General features: G+C 43.8%; 2 protein-coding genes across 3 annotated transcripts in view; both read right to left on the bottom strand.

The window, feature by feature from the left end:
- bin3 (bridging integrator 3) overlaps nt 1–18,072 on the bottom strand; it is a 45,959-nt gene extending 27,887 nt beyond the window's left edge. Inside the window, exons 1-5 of one of the 2 annotated variants that reach the window (XM_042099837.1) lie at nt 17,946–18,072; nt 8,073–8,121; nt 6,006–6,046; nt 2,888–2,949; nt 751–887 (exon numbers count right to left, since the gene is read on the bottom strand). In XM_042099837.1, the coding sequence (XP_041955771.1) occupies nt 751–887; nt 2,888–2,949; nt 6,006–6,046; nt 8,073–8,121; nt 17,946–17,953 (297 nt within the window). In that variant the 5' untranslated portion in view covers nt 17,954–18,072. The remainder of the gene's footprint in view (nt 1–750; nt 888–2,887; nt 2,950–6,005; nt 6,047–8,072; nt 8,122–17,945) is intronic. The other variant, XM_042099838.1, reaches the window with a different exon arrangement.
- LOC121714755 (oxysterol-binding protein 2-like) overlaps nt 1–20,545 on the bottom strand; it is a 765,489-nt gene that overhangs the window by 574,492 nt on the left and 170,452 nt on the right. The gene's annotated exons all lie outside the window — the stretch shown is intronic.

The following is a 20,545-nucleotide window of genomic DNA, read 5'->3' as shown; positions in this document are numbered from 1 at the left end:
AAAAGAGTGAGAGAGGGAGAAGGAGAAGAAGAAGAAGAAGGAGAAGTAGAAAAAGAAGAAGAAAAGGAAAGAGTCCATGACAGAAAGACTGAAAGCTTGAGAGGATTAAGTAAAGACTGGGAGGAAGGAACACCCCGATCCCATTATACAAGGGCTGTGACAGTGAGGAGAGATGCCGCCATTCTATAGAAATGTGTTATTTTAAACAGCACGACTGAGTCACACACACACACACACACACACACACACACACACACACACACACACACACACACACACACACACACACACAGTACGAGATGAGCAGCCAATGGACCAGTGGCCAGTGGCGTGGAAGTGTGGCATCTCAAACGGGAGCAAGGGAGACAAGATGGTCCACAAATGTGTGAGGGGAGGAAGGGCTTTTCTGGTCCACAAATGAGGCGGCGATAATCACAACATGGGGAGAGGTGTGTCGTAGTCACTGTACGTTTGAGAAATGTGAACGAACTAAAATTTCAGTCTACTACACCATATACTAACAGGTTCTTCACCATACAAAAACAGACTCTACACAGCTCCAACTGAATGGTATTCTTATTCTTTGCCTTAGAAGCTCTCTACTGTGAACGCCCCCATTCGTGCATTTAATTTCTCAAAGTTGGCCCGTTTGCCTGTGCTGAATCACCATGGATTGCACCACGATAAAAGCTCACACATGGCTTGGGTATGGAGTTGGCCGATGGACCAGTTAGGTTCTGGACTGCTCACCTTCTCCTGGTTGAAGGCGTCCATTCGCTTCATGGCCGTGTCCAGAGCCGCCATGAAGTCCAGGAAGGACTGGTCCTGCTCACAGAGGGGGTTGCTCAGCAAGTCTCCCGAAATCTTCACCGCTGCCTTGGACATAGCTAAAAGACAAATAAAATAATTAAATTAAAAAAGACACACACCACCCACCCACACCCACACCCACCCACACCCACACCCACACCCACACACACACAAAAGAGTGTGGACAAGATGAGATTAAATAGCAGAGCAGACCTGAAAAAAGCACCAGTTTGGTGGTAGTGTACTGAACTGACGCTGCACAGAATACAGCAGATCATCTACAACCTGTGCCAAGCTGGCCCACAGATGCGAACCAAACCAAAGTACAGGCCCGACACAGGAGAACAGCAGACAACACCACAGGGGGAGCTCAAGGAAGGGGAGGGCGAGAGAGAGCGAGAGAGCGCAGAGGAGAGGAGAGGAGAGGAGAGGAGGAAGGGATGGAAGGAGAGAGGGAAGGAGTGATGGAGGGGGGGGGTAAGTGTGAGAGAGTACAGCCGCGCTGCATCTGTTGAACGGATGGGAGCTGCGATGGAGATGAATATTCACCACAAAAAAAAGAAAAAAAAAAGGAGAAAAAAAAGAGCGGCTGTGAATCTGTGCAAATGTTTCTACAGTGCCAGCGCCAATTACTGCTAATCGGCAGGGCTGCCATCACAGCTTAGGCTCAGGGCGCTCATCAGATGACTGCGATGCGATCAACCTAAATGAGCCTCACTGGGGACAGCTGTGCAAACGCAAACGGGGATGTGTGTGAGAAGAGAGGGAGGGGGGTACGGGGGGCACACTTCCTCTCTTACCTAAAACAGGGTCGAGACTCAATTTTGCTATGCTAATGTGACTCTTGCCACCGGAGTCAATCGGCAAAGTTTGTGTTTCTGACACTTGTGTAATTCAAAAGAAAAGAACAATCTGAATAAGCTATCTGAGTGTAAGACTTTGAAAGCAAGTGATGAGGAGAGCATTGAAAATGTAAGCTCTTCAAACACGGTTTTAAATTACATCTTTTTTCAATTCATTAACAATAATACCATACCATAAATCTCAACAATAGCATCAGTGGTAGTCAGCTCACTACACCAACTACTCACAAGAGAAGAGCAAAATTGTAAGAGAATTTTAAAAGAAGAGAAAGATGATAGCATGTCAGTATCTGGAGCAGAACCTATTCTAAACTCAAACCTTACACTCTTGGTGTAAGACATCACCAAGTAATCAATCTTTTTAATTAAAGCAATAGCAAAATAATAGCCTTAATGGAAAAGAATAGCCTGATCAACTGATTCAAGGTGCTGCTTTGCGATGAACAGGGAGCACAGAACTGGCTTGTGCACTGAAATCCACTGATAAGGCCTGACAATGTTCCCTATACCAGACTAATGCTTATAGTATGCAAAATCCCAGCGTGTTAGCACCCTGAAGAACTGTGTACAGCTTGTTGCGTTGGCATGTTGTGCTGAGAAACTGTGTTCAGTGGCAGTTGGTAGAAGGACCTGCTCAACAGATGGTGTCCAGTAATTATGATGATGGAGATGACAGCTCTGTTTCTTAAATAGGGTATCCCATATTGTGGAGCAAGTAGCAAAGGAAATGAAAGAGGAATTCTACCACCACCACCGTCGCCCCTCCACCCCCAACACGCACACACACACACACACACACACCTCCCCGCTCCCAGAAACACATGGAGCACAAAAGCCTTTGACAAGGGCCTGCCCTTCTTCAGCAGACACTGACTACTGGGTAGGCCACATTAATAAATGCTGCCTTCTGTCCTCTACATTGATGATATGAGTGTGTTATGCACAGCAGCTTAAACACACGCATGCACATGTGCACGCTCGCACGCACGCACGCACGCACACTCCCTGTTGAATTCTAATATCATCTAGGTCACATTAAATCACTATCGATAAGAAAACACCCGACCTGTCAAAACACTGACAAAGAAATGTAATCAAATCACAAACACTTTAAGAACAATACAGTTTCATTTCCTTACAACGTAACCCGTCCAAAGCATTCTCTCTCATAAACATCCTTTCCGTTCTCCAAAAACTCTCAAAGAGGCACATACCTACATCCGCCTCGGTACTCTTCTTCATGTCCTTGTGAAGCTTTTTCGTCTGATCCTCCAGCCTGTGTGCGTACAAAGCAGGGTGTAATAAATGGGTCAAGAAGTATTCCTTTAATGTTCTGATCTGGTCCTCATCTGGGTCCACTCGGTCTGCGGCTGCCCACAGCCTTCAGAACAGATGACAGAACCACCTGGCCTTCTATTCTCTTCACAAGCACACCAGCAAAGCAAATTTAATCATGATGACACTGTCCGTAAAACTACACTGCGTTCCAAATTATTATGCAAATTACATTTTTCTCAGATTTTCCTAAATAGTTGATTCAAATGACAGTCAGTATAATTTCAGTCATCAACCGTTAGAGTATAATTCAAATCAAAAGTTATTTCAATCAAAAACATCTTAACAGGCCAAGTTACATGTTAACATAGGACCCCTTCATTGACATCTGGGACATGGTGGCCATTCACCAACCATCCATTACTCCATCCATCTGGACCATCTAGGGTTGCACATCACTCACCCGTAAACGAAACTGTTTGAAAATTAGTCTTCATGTATTCCTGAGCCCACTGCAACCGTTTCTGCTTGTGAGCATTGTTTATGGGTGGTCGAATAGGTTTATGCACACTTGCAAACTTCTTGAGGATCCTACACCTTGAGGTTCCGCGGACTCCAGAGGCACCAGCGGCTTCAAATACCTGTTTGCTGCTTTGCAATGGCATTTTAGCAGCTGCTCTCCTAATCCAATGAATTTGTCTGGCAGAAACCTTCTTTATTATGCCGTGTCTGCACGAACCCGCCTGTGCTCTGAATCAGCGACAAATTTCTTCACAACACGATGATCACGCATACGTTTTCGGGAAATATCCAATGTTTTCATACCTTGTCCAAGGTAGTGCACAATTTCACGCTTTTCAGCAGCAGAGAGATCCTTTTTCTTTCCCATATTGCTTGAAACCTGTGGCATGCTTAATAATGTGGAACATCCTTCTTAAGTAATGTTCCTTTGATTAGGCTCACCTGGCAAACTAATTATCACAGGTGTCTGATATTGATTTCAATGATCCAAAGAGCCCTGAGACACAATACGATCCATGAGTTTAATAGAAAAACAAAAATAAATGTTGCATAATAATTTGGAACACGGTGTAGCTGCGTGTCAAACAAGATTCATGACACTATGAGAGAGAGTGTGACCGCAAATTATCTTGGCATCAACTCATACCAACTCGTGCATCTAACAATTCAAAAGAGATGAATAAAGCCATGATACATTGGGTACATTGTAAACTTCAACAGTGAAGTGTCAGACAAAATATTAAGTCATTTTTTTATTAATTTACTTATTGATTTATCTTTAAAGGGAAAACCCGCTACTGTTGTAAATACTAGCTAGGTGATGTGTAGATACTCTCACAAAGAGAATAATGATAATAAAAATACATCTGAATCAATTCACAGGGTCTTTCTCCATCTCGCCTGCTCTCACTCACACCGTGGGTGTTAACACTGGCAATTACTTGACAATTGAGACTGGAGTGTGTAGGGGGGCTGTTCATTATATCAATTAGGGAGAGAATGAGGCGCTGTTCAGGGGTTCCCCAGAGACTGCTGTCACTGTAGATCTGAGGGATATCATTAGGAAGCAGAAGGGGATTTGGGGGGGCAAAGGCAAAAAAAAAAAACACCTTTCCTTTTTAAGAGTGCAGTGTGTGTGACTGTGTTGTTAGTGTGTGTGTGTGTGTGTGTGTGTGTGTGTGTGTGTGTGTGTGCTATTGTGTGTGTTTGTGACTGTGTGTATGACTGTGTGTGCGTGCTAGTATGGAAAAGAGAGTGTGTGTGTGTGTGTTTGTGTGTGTGTGTGTGTGTGTGTGTGTGTGTGTGTGTGAGCGTGTGTAAGAGATGGGATATGTGAGGCGCTAGGAGGGGTCTTAGTCCTACGTGTTCGGTCATCTGGCCGCCGGGTGTAGGGAGGCCCCAGTCTGTGCAGGTGCTAATGGAGGAACAGGGAGCCAGATGCTCCTTTCTCCTGAGTAGCCCACCCCACCCCACCTCACCTCACGTCCACATGTGAGGCGCACATGGGAAAAGACGGGGGAGGGGGAGGAGGGGTTATGGCCCGACGCGGTAGTGGTGTCGTTCTCACCATCAGGTTTAAACCAGTAGTGAGTGGGAGAAGACTGCACAAGGAACACAATTACGAGTGTCGAATGTCAGGGCGACAAGAATGGTTACAGTTAAGCAGATAATAAGAGCGTTGCGTCTCATTGACACAAATGGATATATATTAGAAAAAGGCTTTGTCAACCTGTCCAGAGTCAAGCACACAGGTTTTTCTTTTTTCTTTTAAATGCATGACGGGCAAAGAGGTAGATCATTCGATATCGTAGGTGCGTTCAACGGAGGTGTTTGAACACGCCCGGGCAGTACAATGTACGCACACTGAAACCGCCCTCTCCCCCAAAATCCCAGTGGCTGTTGCTCAAGCGGCAGGTCTCGCTCTCCTCATCGCTCCTTTCCCTCTTCCTCTGTCTGTGAGCGAGACGCGGGCCTCCTTCTCTGCCACTGCCACACTGCACCCCCTCACTCAGCCTCTGCACCCCCTGGGCTAACACAGCAGGGAAGGCCTTTTTTTCTGCAGTCGGCCTGCAAAGGGTCGCCAGCAAATTACTTTAAACGATCCTCTTTTGTTTCGGCGGGCACAAACACACACACACTGCATTTGTGTGTGTATGTGTGCAGACACAAATGCAAATGCATACAGAGTTTGGGGGACAGGGTTGAATAGCGATGTAAAGAGGTCAGGCATTCAAAGCAGCCTTTTTTTTTCTTTTTCGAGCAGTTGTGCGGAAACGTGTTTGATGTAATCGTAAGGAGGTAGACAGTTTCAGCGAGAGAAAAAATATATACAAGACAGACCTGTTAAAAATGGATGTTCTTGTTTTGCTCTGTTTTCTTTGCTTTGTTGGAACAGAGGCCTTTTCCAAAGTTTTGAATTTGTCTCGCGCTCTCATTTTTTGAGTGTCAGAATTTTACACAGAAACTAATGACGCGTAAACCAAAAGCAGGCAATAACCAGGGAAATTCAAAATAGTGACGGACATGTCAACTTACTTTTGGAGCTTGTCATATTCTCTCTCAAAGTCCCTTTCAACCTGCCAAAGAAACACAACACACACACACACACACACACACACACATACACAGAAATGAGAACATTTGATGAAGGGGGGGGGGGGGGGGGGGAGACAGAAGGTGCTGTCTTAAAAGAGTGTGTGGGCAAAAAAAATGCCCCAGTTTTGCACACGTTGCTGCCATGGAGCTTTTCTCTACCAGCTCAAACAGGGTCCATGTGAATGTTAGGACCAGCACTGCGAATAACTATTTTTACGTCTGCTTTCATTTAACTATGTTTAAATACATAGGACATATGACATATGACACAACCATTTTAGTGACACTGCTGTACAATGTATTTGCTCATCGCTTCCTGAATGTGCCGTTTTGCGGATAACCTCAATTTGCAGCCTGCTGTGCTGTTTATGCAATGAACAACCCACTTGGGCTTTTCTCATTGGAGACAAATGTTCCGTAGCACTTTTCAAACACAAACACACACTGATTTCCGTCAGACTCCTTTAATTAGCTGGCTATTGCTTTGGCTTAGATCTGTCGCCTTGTTGCTCTCTGTTTGTCTGTCTCTCTGTCTGTCTGTTTGTCTGTCTGTCTGTCTGTAGCGACTGCAAAGGACCACACTGTCTCCTTGGCAGAGCAGTGGGAGTTCCTTTCCTGAGGTTCTGCGGGCACAGGGATAAACAAACAAACACGCACCAGGCACCACACACACACAGACACAGGCATGGGCTCGCGTTCACGCACACACACACACACACACACACACACGGGCGGGCAGCTGCTTTCTGGGGGAAACAGAGGGGGCACTAGGCAGCCCCATCCATCCATTCATCCGTCCAGGGCCCACTCACACCGGACCTCTGGGGCCCATGATGTAACAGGAAGCCGGCGACCGTTCCATTCCGCGGCTACGCTGCTGCCCAGAGTCCCAAACAAGATTAGAGGGGATGTGGTTCCACCCCAGCGAGGAGAGGAGAGGATGGCACCCACTCCCTGGCCACTGCCAGCGCAGGCGCGCGCGCGCGCTCTCCACCACACGTGGCTTTGCCAGGGGCCAGGAGGGCTGTGAGGCGGGGGGTGGGGGGTGGGGGGTTGGTTCAGTGAAGAGGATGACTCACAGTCTGTCAGGTAGGGCCGGGCAATCCAGACTTGGTCAAGGAAAACTTTTTTTAAAAGGTGTTACGCGCGTCTCATACTTCAGTCTTCATGAAGTGTTGAAGCTCTTCATGATTTATTCTCTAGGTTTTCGTTTCAGACTATTTAGTTGGTCTCAGACTGTCAAGATTAAGTGTCTGTTTTTCCAGCATGAACGCCTCAGTGCAGTAATTGCTGCGTTCTTCAGACGCAAATGGACTGAAATGTAGGACTGCTATATTCTCCTATGTTCGGGGAAACTGGACACCCACGCTACACAGTGCCCGGGAAAAGTGCGTGCATGTTTGTGCGTGTGTATGTGCGTGTGTACTGTATTGTGTGTGTGTGTGTGTCTGTGTGTGTGGTGTGTCTAAATATGTGTGGTGTATATCTACACAGTGGGAGTGGGAACACTGGCGAAGAGGTTTCAGGGTGACCCTCAACGGCCGCAAGGGCTTTCTCTCTCTGACCGGCGTGTAGACAACGGCCTGCTTTCCCATGTCTGGGAGCGCGGTTGGACAGGCATGACTGTGGCAGGACTCTGGTCAGGGCGCAGCTCCGATCCAAAGCCACCGAGGCTGCTAGCGCGGCCGCCAAAGGACCGTCCTGGCAGCAGCAAGGAGGAGGCTGACAGCGTCTGCAGGCCTGACTCTGAACGGACACTTCCGAGGACCCAAAATTGTCAGCTCTGAATCCATGGCTTAAGAAAAGGCACTAAAGGACTTGGGAGACAGTCACAAGGACTTGTCTCCTTCTATACACTTGGGAAAAACAACTGTCTGCCCAGAACCAGCTAAGGTTCTAAAGTCCTTAATAAAGAAAAGATAAGTGCATCTGCACTCTCACTGTGACTATATGAGGGTGCTACACAATGTATACTACACACGGACAAGACATAGAGTCAATTCTCACCGTTTTGGAAACGATTTGTTTTTTCGGTTGTCCAATCTTGAAAGGAATCCTATGAAAGAACACAAACAGTTGATCAGCATTTCAAATTTGAGCTATGATTACTGTCATCACAATACCAAATGTATGACTTCGATAGGATGCTCAAGTATACCAATTATTGAAAAAACACCATGGCATAAATCTTCAACATAAGTGATAGAAGTAATAGAAAATGGAGCTTAAAAAAAAGAAGTATTTTATTAAAAAGCTGGTTAAAATGGCATTCTTAAAGTATTACTACAAACTGTTTTAATGAATTAGCATATCACAAAACAGGTTGAGCCTGTCCATCTCTGAACCTGACAAAGACTCATCATTGTCAGGTTCAGTGCATCATTTAATTTAAATTCTATTCAGCTAAACTGTCAGACTTCAAACAAAATTAAACTTTCCCTCTCAGGTTAACACATTCAGTCAATCTCTAAAAATGACACCAGACAGGCCAGAGCAGGCGCGGTCAGCCTGACGAAGAGACCAGTCAGGTCCATTCAAATTTTCAATCTGCCTAGCAGGAACCGGTGTGGGAGGAAGAGAGATGGACGCCAGTGCAGGACCCTCCATGTCGGCATGGGCCCACTGAGCACTGCCTTGGACAGGAGAGGAGAGGAGAGGAGACCAGAGGAGAGGAGAGGAGAGGAGACCAGAGAGGAGAGGAGAGGAGAGGAGACCAGAGGAGAGGAGAGGAGAGGAGACCAGAGAGGAGAGGAGAGGAGAGGAGACCAGAGAGGAGAGGAGAGGAGAGGAGACCAGAGGAGAGGAGAGGAGAGGAGAGGAGAGGAGACCAGAGGAGAGGAGAGGAGAGCAGAGGAGACCAGAGGAGAGGAGAGGAGAGGAGACCAGAGAGGAGAGGAGAGGAGAGGAGACCAGAGAGGAGAGGAGAGGAGAGGAGACCAGAGGAGAGGAGAGGAGAGGAGAGGAGAGGAGACCAGAGGAGAGGAGAGGAGAGGAGAGGAGAGGAGAGGAGAGGAGACCAGAGGAGAGGAGAGGAGAGGAGAGGAGACCAGAGGAGAGGAGAGGAGAGGAGAGGAGAGGAGACCAGAGGAGAGGAGAGGAGAGGAGAGGAGAGGAGAGGAGAGGAGACCAGAGGAGAGGAGAGGAGAGGAGAGGAGACCAGAGGAGAGGAGAGGAGACCAGAGGAGAGAGGAGATGAGACCAGAGGAGAAGAGAGGAGAGGAGACCAGAGGAGAGCCTATAGCCTACTGCCTCTGGTTGAAGACCATTCAGCAGGACTCCCGCTGAAACGTGCCTGACCCAACCACACATGCCTCCTGCTGATGCTGCTGCTGCTGCTGCCACGCCACCACACACATCTGCTTGCCATCTCTCCCGGATGTCACTTCTAATGAGAAGGGGCCTCTCCCCACTGGCCCATGTGGCGACGACACTGTGACTCTGGCTCCCCTCACCTCACCTCTCCTCACCTCCCCAGGATACCAGCACCACTCTCCCATCCGCGCACACACACACACACACACACACACACACACACACACACACACACTTGTGTAGGCTGAGCAGTGGGGGACAGGGACATAACAAACACAAACTAAACACACGCACATGGAGACATTCATAGGGGACACACGCGCGCGCACACACACGCACACGCACACACACACACAAATTTCAAAGAAGAAATGTTGCCAAATGTCAACTGATAATCATCTTCTTCTACAATTACTATTATGACTTGCTTTGTTGTAATGTAATGTGTTGCTGTTAACTATTGCAATGATGAAATCTGCCCTAGACAAGTTTAGACTCTATCTAGGACTCTGGTGCTGTTACTCATTCTATGACCACTATGACAGATCGCCTATATGATGAAATATTTAGGGGAAAGATGATATGTTCGTTGTCATGCTTATTTCTGGCAGATGACAATGGTTCACAGCAATCCCACCCAAAATTGAATGCAAAAGGAAACAAGGCGGCAAGGACTGTTGTCATTTCCCAGACAATTTTAGCCCTTGTTTCTCCCTCCCATACGAGCACACAGCGAGCCCACCTCCCCAGCGTTGACAGATGGCTCCCAGCGAATAACGACATGCTCTCAACGATGAGGCAGGGGTATGCAACGTCAGGCCCTAAATAACAAATCCGAAGGTCGCCCGTCCTGCTTTAACTTGTTAGCCAGAGAAGACGGTGGCTCTCGGACAGCAGTTCTTGAGGGACAGTGCGATCGCCGAGCCGAGTAATTGGAGCGGCTATCAACGGGAGGCCAGGAAGGAGCAGCTATAGATTAGGCATAGCACTCCGACATTTATGAGCCATGACGCGGAGCCGTGGCGATGAATGCAAGGGGACGTCCCTCGTCTCTTCTGCCGTCTTGAGGGACTTTCATCACTCTGGCCTGCCCTACCCTGCCACCACGGCGCATCTAGCTTGCCATACCAACTGATGTGACCTTTCCGGATATTTTGTGCCTGATGATGATGTAAGAGCTCAGGCCTCCTCTGGCCAAGCTTGTACTGTCACATTTTTTTTTCTCTCTCTTGCACATGCTCGCGCTCTCTCTCACAAACACTCTCTCTCTCAACAACTCAATGGCTGAAAAGCCAGCAAATCAGTTTGTGAAAAATGTGCGACATTGACTTCAGAGACAAGGGCCAGTCTGTGTACATTTGTGTGTTTGTGCGTGCGTGTGTGTGTGCGTGTGTGTACGTGTGTGTGAACAAGTGAGCATGTAAAACAAAAACAAAAAGAGACAGAAAACACTCAAAATCGCATTACAGGATTACGGATGTCAAAACCCAACAGTCGTGCCCAAAATAGGTAGCAAGCAACCCCTCTGGGAGTAATCGTTCCTCCCCTCAGCTCCCAGCGACCCCTCTACCGCACCAATGGGTTGCTTCTTAATTGCCGAGCAAAGAGTCTGAGGGAGCCTATGAGAAATAAATCATAGGTTTTACTCCAGACGTGTACCTGTGTCGAAAGACACAAACACACACACACACACACACACACGTTGATCTGACACTAATAATATGCCTGGAGACTGACGGACAGGCGCTGCTGACAGGCTCACTGGGACAGCAGCTGCGTCAAAGCGAAGGTGTGTGCACTAATGAGATGGAAAGCAAAGGGTGTGAATAAACTCTGCGTGTGTAAATGTGCTGGTGTGTGTGTGAGTGTGTGTGTCAGTCACTCCCCTTTCATGACAGCTCAATCAAAGCGCCAAGTCCAACCCATGAAAGTAGGCTACAACTTGAATTTGTAGCCTATTTCATCCCCTTCTTACAAGGAACACACACTTTTCATCTACAGGGGGGGACTGCACATCTATATTTGAACACAACAGCAAAACAGAGACATTGTGTATAACCCAAGTCACAGACAAAGGGAAAAAAAACGATCCGATAAAAATAATTGGTACAACACAGCCATCACAATGTCTCTGAATCAAAAGCAGCGAAGATACTAAAGCTCTGGCAAAGCTGAAATGCAGACCGATGAACAAAAGGACAAATGGCCTATTCCAGCAGGAAAAGTACCTTAACCTCTGTCATACATCTGCCAAGGCAACATCATCATGGAAAACTACGTTTAGCCGAGTCACCCACTTAAATTCCTCAAGTCCACAGAGATGACTCATAGAACTACAAACGAAATGCATCAGCAGCAGAACATAACTTGGCTTATCTCACGAATAATCTCACAACTCCAGATCTAGGTTTAAACTGATTGTTTCTCTTGCACTACTTCGTGACGCAATGGGTAATATTGCCTAATAGTGCTTTTTCAGACGTGGCAAATTGACAAAAAGAGAAGAGAGAAAAAAACTAGACAGTTCAGAAGTAAAGAAACACTCTGACAGATCAGAGTTAACGTCCCACATAAAGAGGGAGAACTTTTTAACCAGTTAATGCCACTTGCCATACACAACCTCTACACTACTACTACAACACACACTACTAGCCTATTGGCAGATGCAGTGTCAAAATGAATGTCAGCTGTGAAAATGTATTTCACATATTTCATGATGAAAATTATACAACTTATTAACACTTACTAACCTATAGATTCTGCAATTAAATGTGTTTTATATGAAATCTTCAAACAAAGTCAAGTCTGATTAGCTGTAATGAATTAGTCTACATAAAAAGCTCCAAATGGAGGCTAAGTGAAGCTGCAAAGGCACCCCAAGTGTGTGTGTACCTTTTCTTATTATTAGGCTAAACATCATTCTTATGTCATTGGAGTCTATGGCTGTCCAAACAACGTATGGTTAAAAGTTGTGAAATCTGGCACATTGATTGGGGACAGTACCCCGATTATTTCCACCAAGTTTCACAATTGCACCTCAAACACTCTAGTGCCACCAATGGTTCAAAGTTGAAGCTGCATCCATCCATCCATTTTGAACCATTTACCCGATTTTTTAAAAACTGAGGTACCATTACGAACCTTGGTTCAAGCCCTTTTCAACGTACATGACGTCAATATCTGCCATATTGGATTTTGTTGAAAATCAGAAAAAAAAAAATCACAGGTCACAGATTTTGTCCATTTTTCTCAAAATTTGTCTTGGATGATCTTTATACCAAACACACAAAATTGACCTGTTGGTGATTTGATTTGTGAAAGCGTTCACCCAATAAAGCCAATTAAAAGTGGCAGAGAAGCCTTGGCGGGAATTGAGGCCATATCTCAGCAATGCACTGAGGTATCAAAAGCAAACTTGCTACATGGACTCAGGACCCGATTGTGACAACGTATAATCGTAATAATTAGAAATGTGTTTTCTTGAATAGGGCTGCAACTAACAATTATTTTCATAGTCGATTAATCTGACGATTATTTTCTCGATTAATCGATTAGTTGCTTGATCGATAAAATGCCAGAAAATGGTGGAAAAATGTAAATTATTGTTTTTCAAAGCCCAAGATTATCTCTTTAAATGCCTTGTTTCGTCCCCACACCAAAGATACAGTATTTAGTTCACTGCCATAGATGAATAAGTAAATATTGAAAATATTCAAGTTTAAGAAGCATCAATCAAAGAATTTGAATGTATTTTCCTTAAAAAAGACACAAACTGATTAATCGATAATCGAAATAGTTGGCAATCACTTTAATTGTCAATAACTAATTGATTAATAGTTGCAGCCCTTCTTGAATAACTGTTGATGTCTTAGCATTGACAATGAAATAGACGCATGCTGTCTCTACCTCTACCTACACCTTACATTAGTGTGTACATCAGTGACTGACTGAGTAATCACTACAGGCTTTGTGAATGCCTATAGAAAAGGCAACACAGGCAAGAGAGGGAGTTTCTGTGTCCAGCATGGCAGCGCTCCTGCTCCCTGTTCTGTGGGAATGGTCTGGGATGACTCTTCACACACAGAGACATTTTTGTAGACGCCCTCAGATGGTCGGAAGCGGGGGTTAGCCTGCGTGCCCTGATCCCATGCCCCCTGGGTAGACCCTTGCCACCGTGCCAGGGACAACTGTATTGCATCGGCCATGCTTCCCCCATGCATACACTGACTGGGTTAGAGCAGGGAGAACGCCAGCAGTCACCCTAGCCTGCGTCACAAGGTCATTATGGGGCTTTATTCACCATTATTTGCATGCAACGCTTGCATACTGTAGAAGCTTACTTCTGCCACGGGCAGACACAAGTCACTACTGGGATGACTAATCACGTTGATCAAGCCAAGCCTAGGCTTGGTATTCTTAAGATGCTAAAACCGTTGGTGAGCTTAGAGCACACACTTTTAAAATTGTGAACATTTTCATATCATTCTTCATTTAACTTATCATTAAAATAAAATTATAAGGAGAATTTGATGATAACACATTGCTTAAAACAAAGATTAAAATAGCAAAACAAATTACTTTTTCTGTCTTAAGTAGCAAAACAAATTACCTTTTCTGTCTATGCAAAAATACTTAATTAGTCATCAAATATGGACCTCAACAATTTAATGATTTTCATGTGGATGACTGCTTAATGATGAACTGAAGCTCCTTAGTGAGCCACAAAAGAGTCACCAACAAACAGAAATCAAGAGTCTACACATAACAAGATGTCTTTTTTTACCCAATAGTAGGTCTGCTCAGCTCATACTCAGCACACTTAACTTGTACAGTTTCAAATAAAAAGAAACTGTACATAACAAAGACAACTATCTATCTATCTATATATATATATATATATATATATATATATATATATATATATATATATATATAAGTTATATAAATAAATACTACAATCAAAGGATTCTTTAAAGTTTCTTCATAGAAACGGGATCAAAAGAGTATATATACTTATATAGATGGCCAAGGACAAAAGGTCAGACTAACAAGGAAAGGGTAGGTCTTTGCCGTGGACAGAGGGTCAGAGCAAAGGGAATACAGCTGTTTTGATACTTTGCATCACTTGCCTAGCAGTAAGTATAAGAACAGGTTTGTATAACAATGACATGAATTAACCTACTTTTAGAGGAGAACCTTAAAATACGTGCCATAATGATAATTATCCTGGTTAAATTTTGACACTGGGTCACACCATGAATGTTATTGCTTCAGATGCATGCATCAATGTCAACAAGTGGCGCCAAACAGTCATGTCAAGGAAGATGACTTAAGACAGGGAGTAATTAAAGTCCTTTTTTAAATTGTGAAATTACAGCACTGTCCATCGACACTACCAATTAAGGAATACATGTGATGTCACATCACCTAGCTATAGTGACTGACAATGATGTCAGATTTGATGTTCAAAGTATTTTGGTGCTTTGGGCCTGTTAGATGACATTTAAATTCTCATTTAGCCTAGAGCCTGAGTTTCTGGTCTTAATTTGGCATTCAAACGAACAGGCCTATCTGTTGTGCAATGCAGCGTTATGTTTTACTTTTACTCAATACGCAAGTGTTTATTTAGTGTTGATTAAGCGTTTCCAGTGTCCAAAATGAAAAAGGGCTACAGAGGTTGTGACGAAACTCTGTACTCTGTACAATGCTAAGGTGAAGACCTGATCAACAGGTGTCTAGAAGCATAAACTAAGCTGGGAGACAAGTGTGTCAAGGTGATCGACACACTTCTCCCCAAAGAAAAAAGTAATGTGAATGCGGCACTCAGACGTGTCAGCATGAATGGAAAAAAAATCACTTGAATGGAGCACAGCAGAGCAGTCTCCCACACACAGATGAGTCCTGACTGAAAACTCAGGTCTTCAGAAAGGGAAAAAAAAAAAGACACGGGCAAAAAAAGAAAAAAATAAACAATTATGAATGATTCCATATGAATGAAACAATGGAGTACTAGACATTGAAGGAAAAGAGAGGCATCCAAAGAGGGCCTCTGAGAGATATTACATTTTAGGGAACAACACAAGATAGGCAACAGATGTGGAACTGACCAGCAGTATTAAAGTAGATGCGGGGGGGTGGTTACAAAAGATTGCAGTACGTTCTGAAGAGACCTCTTTATTGAGCGCTGAACACTGTGTCCCGTTCACGGCGATGCAGATCTGGCCGAGGAGACGCCACTCTGGACGTGCGAGACCCAGCCTCAGCAACAAAGCTTCGACTCTGTCAGAGCGGAGCGGAGCAATTACGCAGCCAAGGGATGGAGATGAGTCACGCAGGCAGGCAGGCAACGCGCTCAGCCACCGGCAGGCAGAACAGCGAAACCCAGCTAGCGGAACTGTGAAGAGCGCGCCGCTTGCAATAAAAGGAGGGGTGGGGGTGGGAGGGACGGGGGCTGGGGGGATCTTATCGCGGCAGAACACAGAGGGCTGCTTGACGAGACGGAACTGGCCAATTGTTCTCCCTGATGACCCTCGAGTCACTGGGCCCACGTCATGGGCTCGGAGAGAGGGCCTGCCTGGAATTTGCCAGTTAGACCGGGTCATAATGGACCCTTTCACGGGGGCCTGGTTCACCTCCGACCCCTGGAGCTGGCAGTGCGTGCTGGTTGAAGTGTTGTCCCCCGAGCCAGCCAATGATCCCGATACTGGGATGGGTGACGTTGGTCTGGCCTCACCCCTCTAATGGTCGCCTGGTGCTTTTTGACCCTGTAAATGTGGGTCTTACTTATAACGCACTACAGAAACAGGAGGGGTGTCACTGGAAACAACTTCCAACGTAATCAATGCGTAATGAATATTTTGGCAATGCCAATGACACTACCATAATCCTGTCTCTGTCAGCAGAATGACAATGATGTAAGGCCAATTATGTTTTCAGAGTTTTTTTATCAATCATGAACATCATATTCAGCAGCAAGTCTTGAAACATAAGGCTTTGTTTTGGGGAGTGTGGTAATGCAATGTAGCAGACGTGGTGGAATGAAGAGCAAGATACAGGCTTTCAAACTGCTTTGCTGACCACCATGACAAGAATGTGCAATCCAAAAAATACTCGGTAGACCGATTATGCTGGAAGTTTGCCTATGTACTTCTAAGACTGAAGAGTAGGCTATGTTTGAGACCTAGGCAGATGAAAATGCACCTCACAACAGGCACAGTGTAAATTGTACTTCAATTATGTTGATGATGTTCAAGTTTTGAACATAACAACAACAAACTGCAGACACTCCGCCAATAAACTACAGAACAGTGCATTTGCAAATTAAATATGCCCCATCTTCTTAGTGAACCACCATTAACCATAGTAATGCCATTCATTAGCCAATCGTACCAATATCTTACAATACTGCAGAGTTCACCATTAAAACCATGGCCTTCAAGTCTTTTCTGTTTTCCAGTTTGCTAAAAAAAAATAGACTTAGGCTATACTTATATAATCCTATTCTCCATTCAAAACACGGGGGAGATAAAGTATGGACAGCAGAACATTGTCTCTTCATTTGTCTAATGTGTTTTTCAGTAATTGCGATCTTAAATGAGCCAAACAGTATGCTGCTCCTATTCTACAAATCTGAACTAGCCTGGCTCAGACAGATCACAGCCCTAAATTCTCAAAGCAAAGAGTAATCAAACATGGCAGATACTGTTGCAACATCAAGGCCTAATAGACGATATGCATCAAAAGGTGCATGATTTTTTTTTCCATTACAGCTCCTCTGAAAACAATCTGCGATTGTTTTAACTGTCTGTTCACTTATTCCATATTATTATCAACAAGGAAAACAACTATGGTAATAGAAGTGTTGTCAATATAAGATCTGTCGAATTCTGTCGGAAGTCAATTCTGAAGGACCACAAACTATGTCCAACACATTTTGTTATATGGTTGAGCCCATTTTTGTGTAGCAGCTATGCGGGGAACTGAAACTCGTGTTGGCCAGCATTTGCTAACAGGCTAACGACTTTACAGCCTAATTAATTTACTGGTTGAGGTTGTCACTCGTCCAATCTTTTGCTAGATGCTACCATGACTGGACTGTGTTATTTCTTAACCATCGAGCGAACCACTTGGCATAGGCTTTTCAAAACTATTAAGCGTTGTGTAGAACTATGCTATGCATATAGATCCCATAATTATGTGACCATTCATTCGGCTAACGTTATCTTGCAAACGTAACCTGAAGAGATTATTGCAAGGTAGCAACACTAGCACAACACACTAGCATTCGACCCATGAGCAGACAGCAATAAGCTACAGTTACGGCTTCCCTTTTTAGAACTCTAAAAATGTCTTGTCACACACATTATACACATGCGATAGTTTAACATCTGGAATTACAGAATGAAAAACATCATTACTTTTTGCGATGTTTTGACGCAGGGTAATGTCAGTGCTAATTTACAACTGCGCTAGTGCTAGGCTAATGCTGTTAGCTGCAAAAACGAAAACAAGAAGAAACATCGTTTATTTGGATGTGTTGGAGTTTGAAGTTCACCATGTTGTACGTACCAACTCATTTTGATGGAGGATTTGATTCAATTTATTCAGGTAGTGCTTTTTGTCTCCCCAAAACACATCGCCCCGAGGAAATCCAAACACTCGAACAGTATCCAGGAAGTGCAAAAGTTTTCCTCAACTGAAAGGTCAGAGGTTAGGTGGCTTTAAACTACGGAAAGCAAAGAGGTCTATGTGGCCAGGCGAGTTTTTTTTTTTATCATAGTTTTCTTTTATCAGAGACGGGTGAGCTAAAATATCTTTGGTTCTATCTATAACGACTAACATTATATGTGATTCATGTAATGATCACTGGCACTTCTTTGCAACGTTGGAGATAAAACATGTTGACTTATGGATGTATTATTCTCATCCTACAGGTAGGCTATCAAGCCATGATGGGAAGGTCGATAGGCTACTGATTAAGTAGCTAATGTGTGTCAAGGGGTTAGTTTAAGATACATTAGGGTAAACAGCAACTTTCTTAATTTCGGTAATCTCCATTAGTCCTATGTACATTTTAATGGCATAGGCTATTTCCAATTATGTTTCCCCAACACTATCTAGAAGTCTGTCCATTTGTTGTTTTTATGGCCCATATCACCTTATGCCTACAGAGTGGTTTGCTGGAGTGGGAGAGATCTACAGGAGTGAGGAATGATACTGTTGACAAATATAGGCTCCACTTCTACATAGACAGATAGACACTTTTGTTTTGCATGCAGTCTTAAAGCTTAAATGAGCTATAGCACATCCGATCATTTACGGTGTCTGAAGCACTTTAGCCTATAGGCTAGGCTACTATACTTTTACAGGTTAGATAGGCCTACATGTTGTAGAAGTTAATGAAACAAACACATGGGAGAATGTATTGTAAGCAACACAATATATTTAGTTTCTTGTTTAGCCTTTCAAATCACAGTGCAAATGGTACACAAATAACAACATTGTATTTTCTTTATTCAAGTGCTTCACAGCATAAAAACAAAACAGTTGCATTACAACAAACTTAAAAACCAAGTGAACAATGAAGGAAATGTCTCTTTCACAAAATATATCAACTGTTTCATTACAATATTCAGAGAGTAAAGGCCTTATTATAAGGCAGTAGAAAAACACAAAATAAAAGTATAACACAAGTTTATAACATACAAGTCTTATTTTGGCTCAAACGTGGATTTACTTATGAATTCAAGTTTCCCTCAGTTTGTTGGCTATTCTTTAAAAAAATAATGTGAGTAATTGTTATTATTATTATTAATATGTTCCATGCATAATTAACTTTCAGTTTGATGAAAAGGAAATTTACAAAACATTTTCCGTGCAGTGACATGCAAACAAGAAAAAAGGGAAGAAACTATAAAATATGGATAAAATTGAAAGTACCTCAAGAAACACACATTAGGAAAAAAATATTTTGTGATCAATAATTCATTATTGAATATCTGATACAACACATCCAAAATGGAGTTCAGTGTGGTCAGATACTTAATTTCATCTGCCTTAATTAATAACCTTTGTAGTTCATACAGCTAGGCTCCGGGTCCTCCCAATCGGTGTACGCACAGTGGATGCTAAGGTTTTGATGCGGTGTGAGTTTACTCTCGGCCTTTAATGATCTGGCACAAAAGCGTCTTTGCAGGGAGTGAATTAAATAAATAAACACAGGCTGCAGAGCAGGCCAGGCTTGAACCGTAACGCTGACTGAGGTCACATTTACATTCTGTTGCCTCCACGAAACCCTCATCGAATATTGTCCGTAATCATCCAAGCTTGCAACCCAATTTGGCACAAACGAGGATTGTGAAGTTTGGCGGCTGGCCGATTCCCAATAGTGAACAATCAGGTTGAGACAAGAGACTTGCGGACGGATGAGTGGGGAGCTCTCTGGCACCATTGCCACCCAAACTGAAACACGTACACTATACAGACACTTACATATTGTCTCTACATGGTCGCTTTCTTTCTTTCTCTCTCTCTCACACACACACAGAGAGAGAGAGAGAGAGAGAGAGACTTATCAGGTAGTGATGGCCTCTAAAAGTGATAATATTTGTTTTTTTACACAGGATTGGGTTTGGGAATCCCTTGCTTAGTTTTACTGTTTGATATTTTTGTCCATTCATGGAGTTATAGTGGTACAAACACAGACCACTGTTTTAATTATTGATACTATTCTTAGACACTATTCTTTTAGATGCACGGATCCCAAAAAGATTCATGGTTACAATGTAAATGTATGACAGGTTTCTAAATCTACAGGATAACAAAGTTTTTATTACTGTGGTCATATTGTGCTTAAGACCTGATTGTATGACCAAATAATTATATGTACATTTTTGATCTAAAATGTAATTGTATGGGGCCATAAATAGGCCTATGTTGGAATTTTAAAAAGAAAGAAAAAATGCAGAAAGAGATTCTCAAGTCCTAAATCTTCAGAGGAATGGAGTCTACAACATTGTGTACAAAAATTTGGCACAATGCATTCCAACGCATTCTGTCTCCTGGGTCATATCGTAATGACATGGCATGTGTTTCAAGGTGCCAGAGGGAGCAATTTCGAAGACCACTTTCTATGCTATTGTGTTCTTTTCAGAGAATATCCTCCACCT

This window comes from Alosa sapidissima, chromosome 8 (assembly GCF_018492685.1).
Source record: "Alosa sapidissima isolate fAloSap1 chromosome 8, fAloSap1.pri, whole genome shotgun sequence".
NCBI classification, from domain to species: domain Eukaryota; kingdom Metazoa; phylum Chordata; class Actinopteri; order Clupeiformes; family Clupeidae; genus Alosa; species Alosa sapidissima.
Note: the sequence above shows the minus strand (reverse complement) of the source record. Positions and strands in the feature narration are given on the sequence as shown.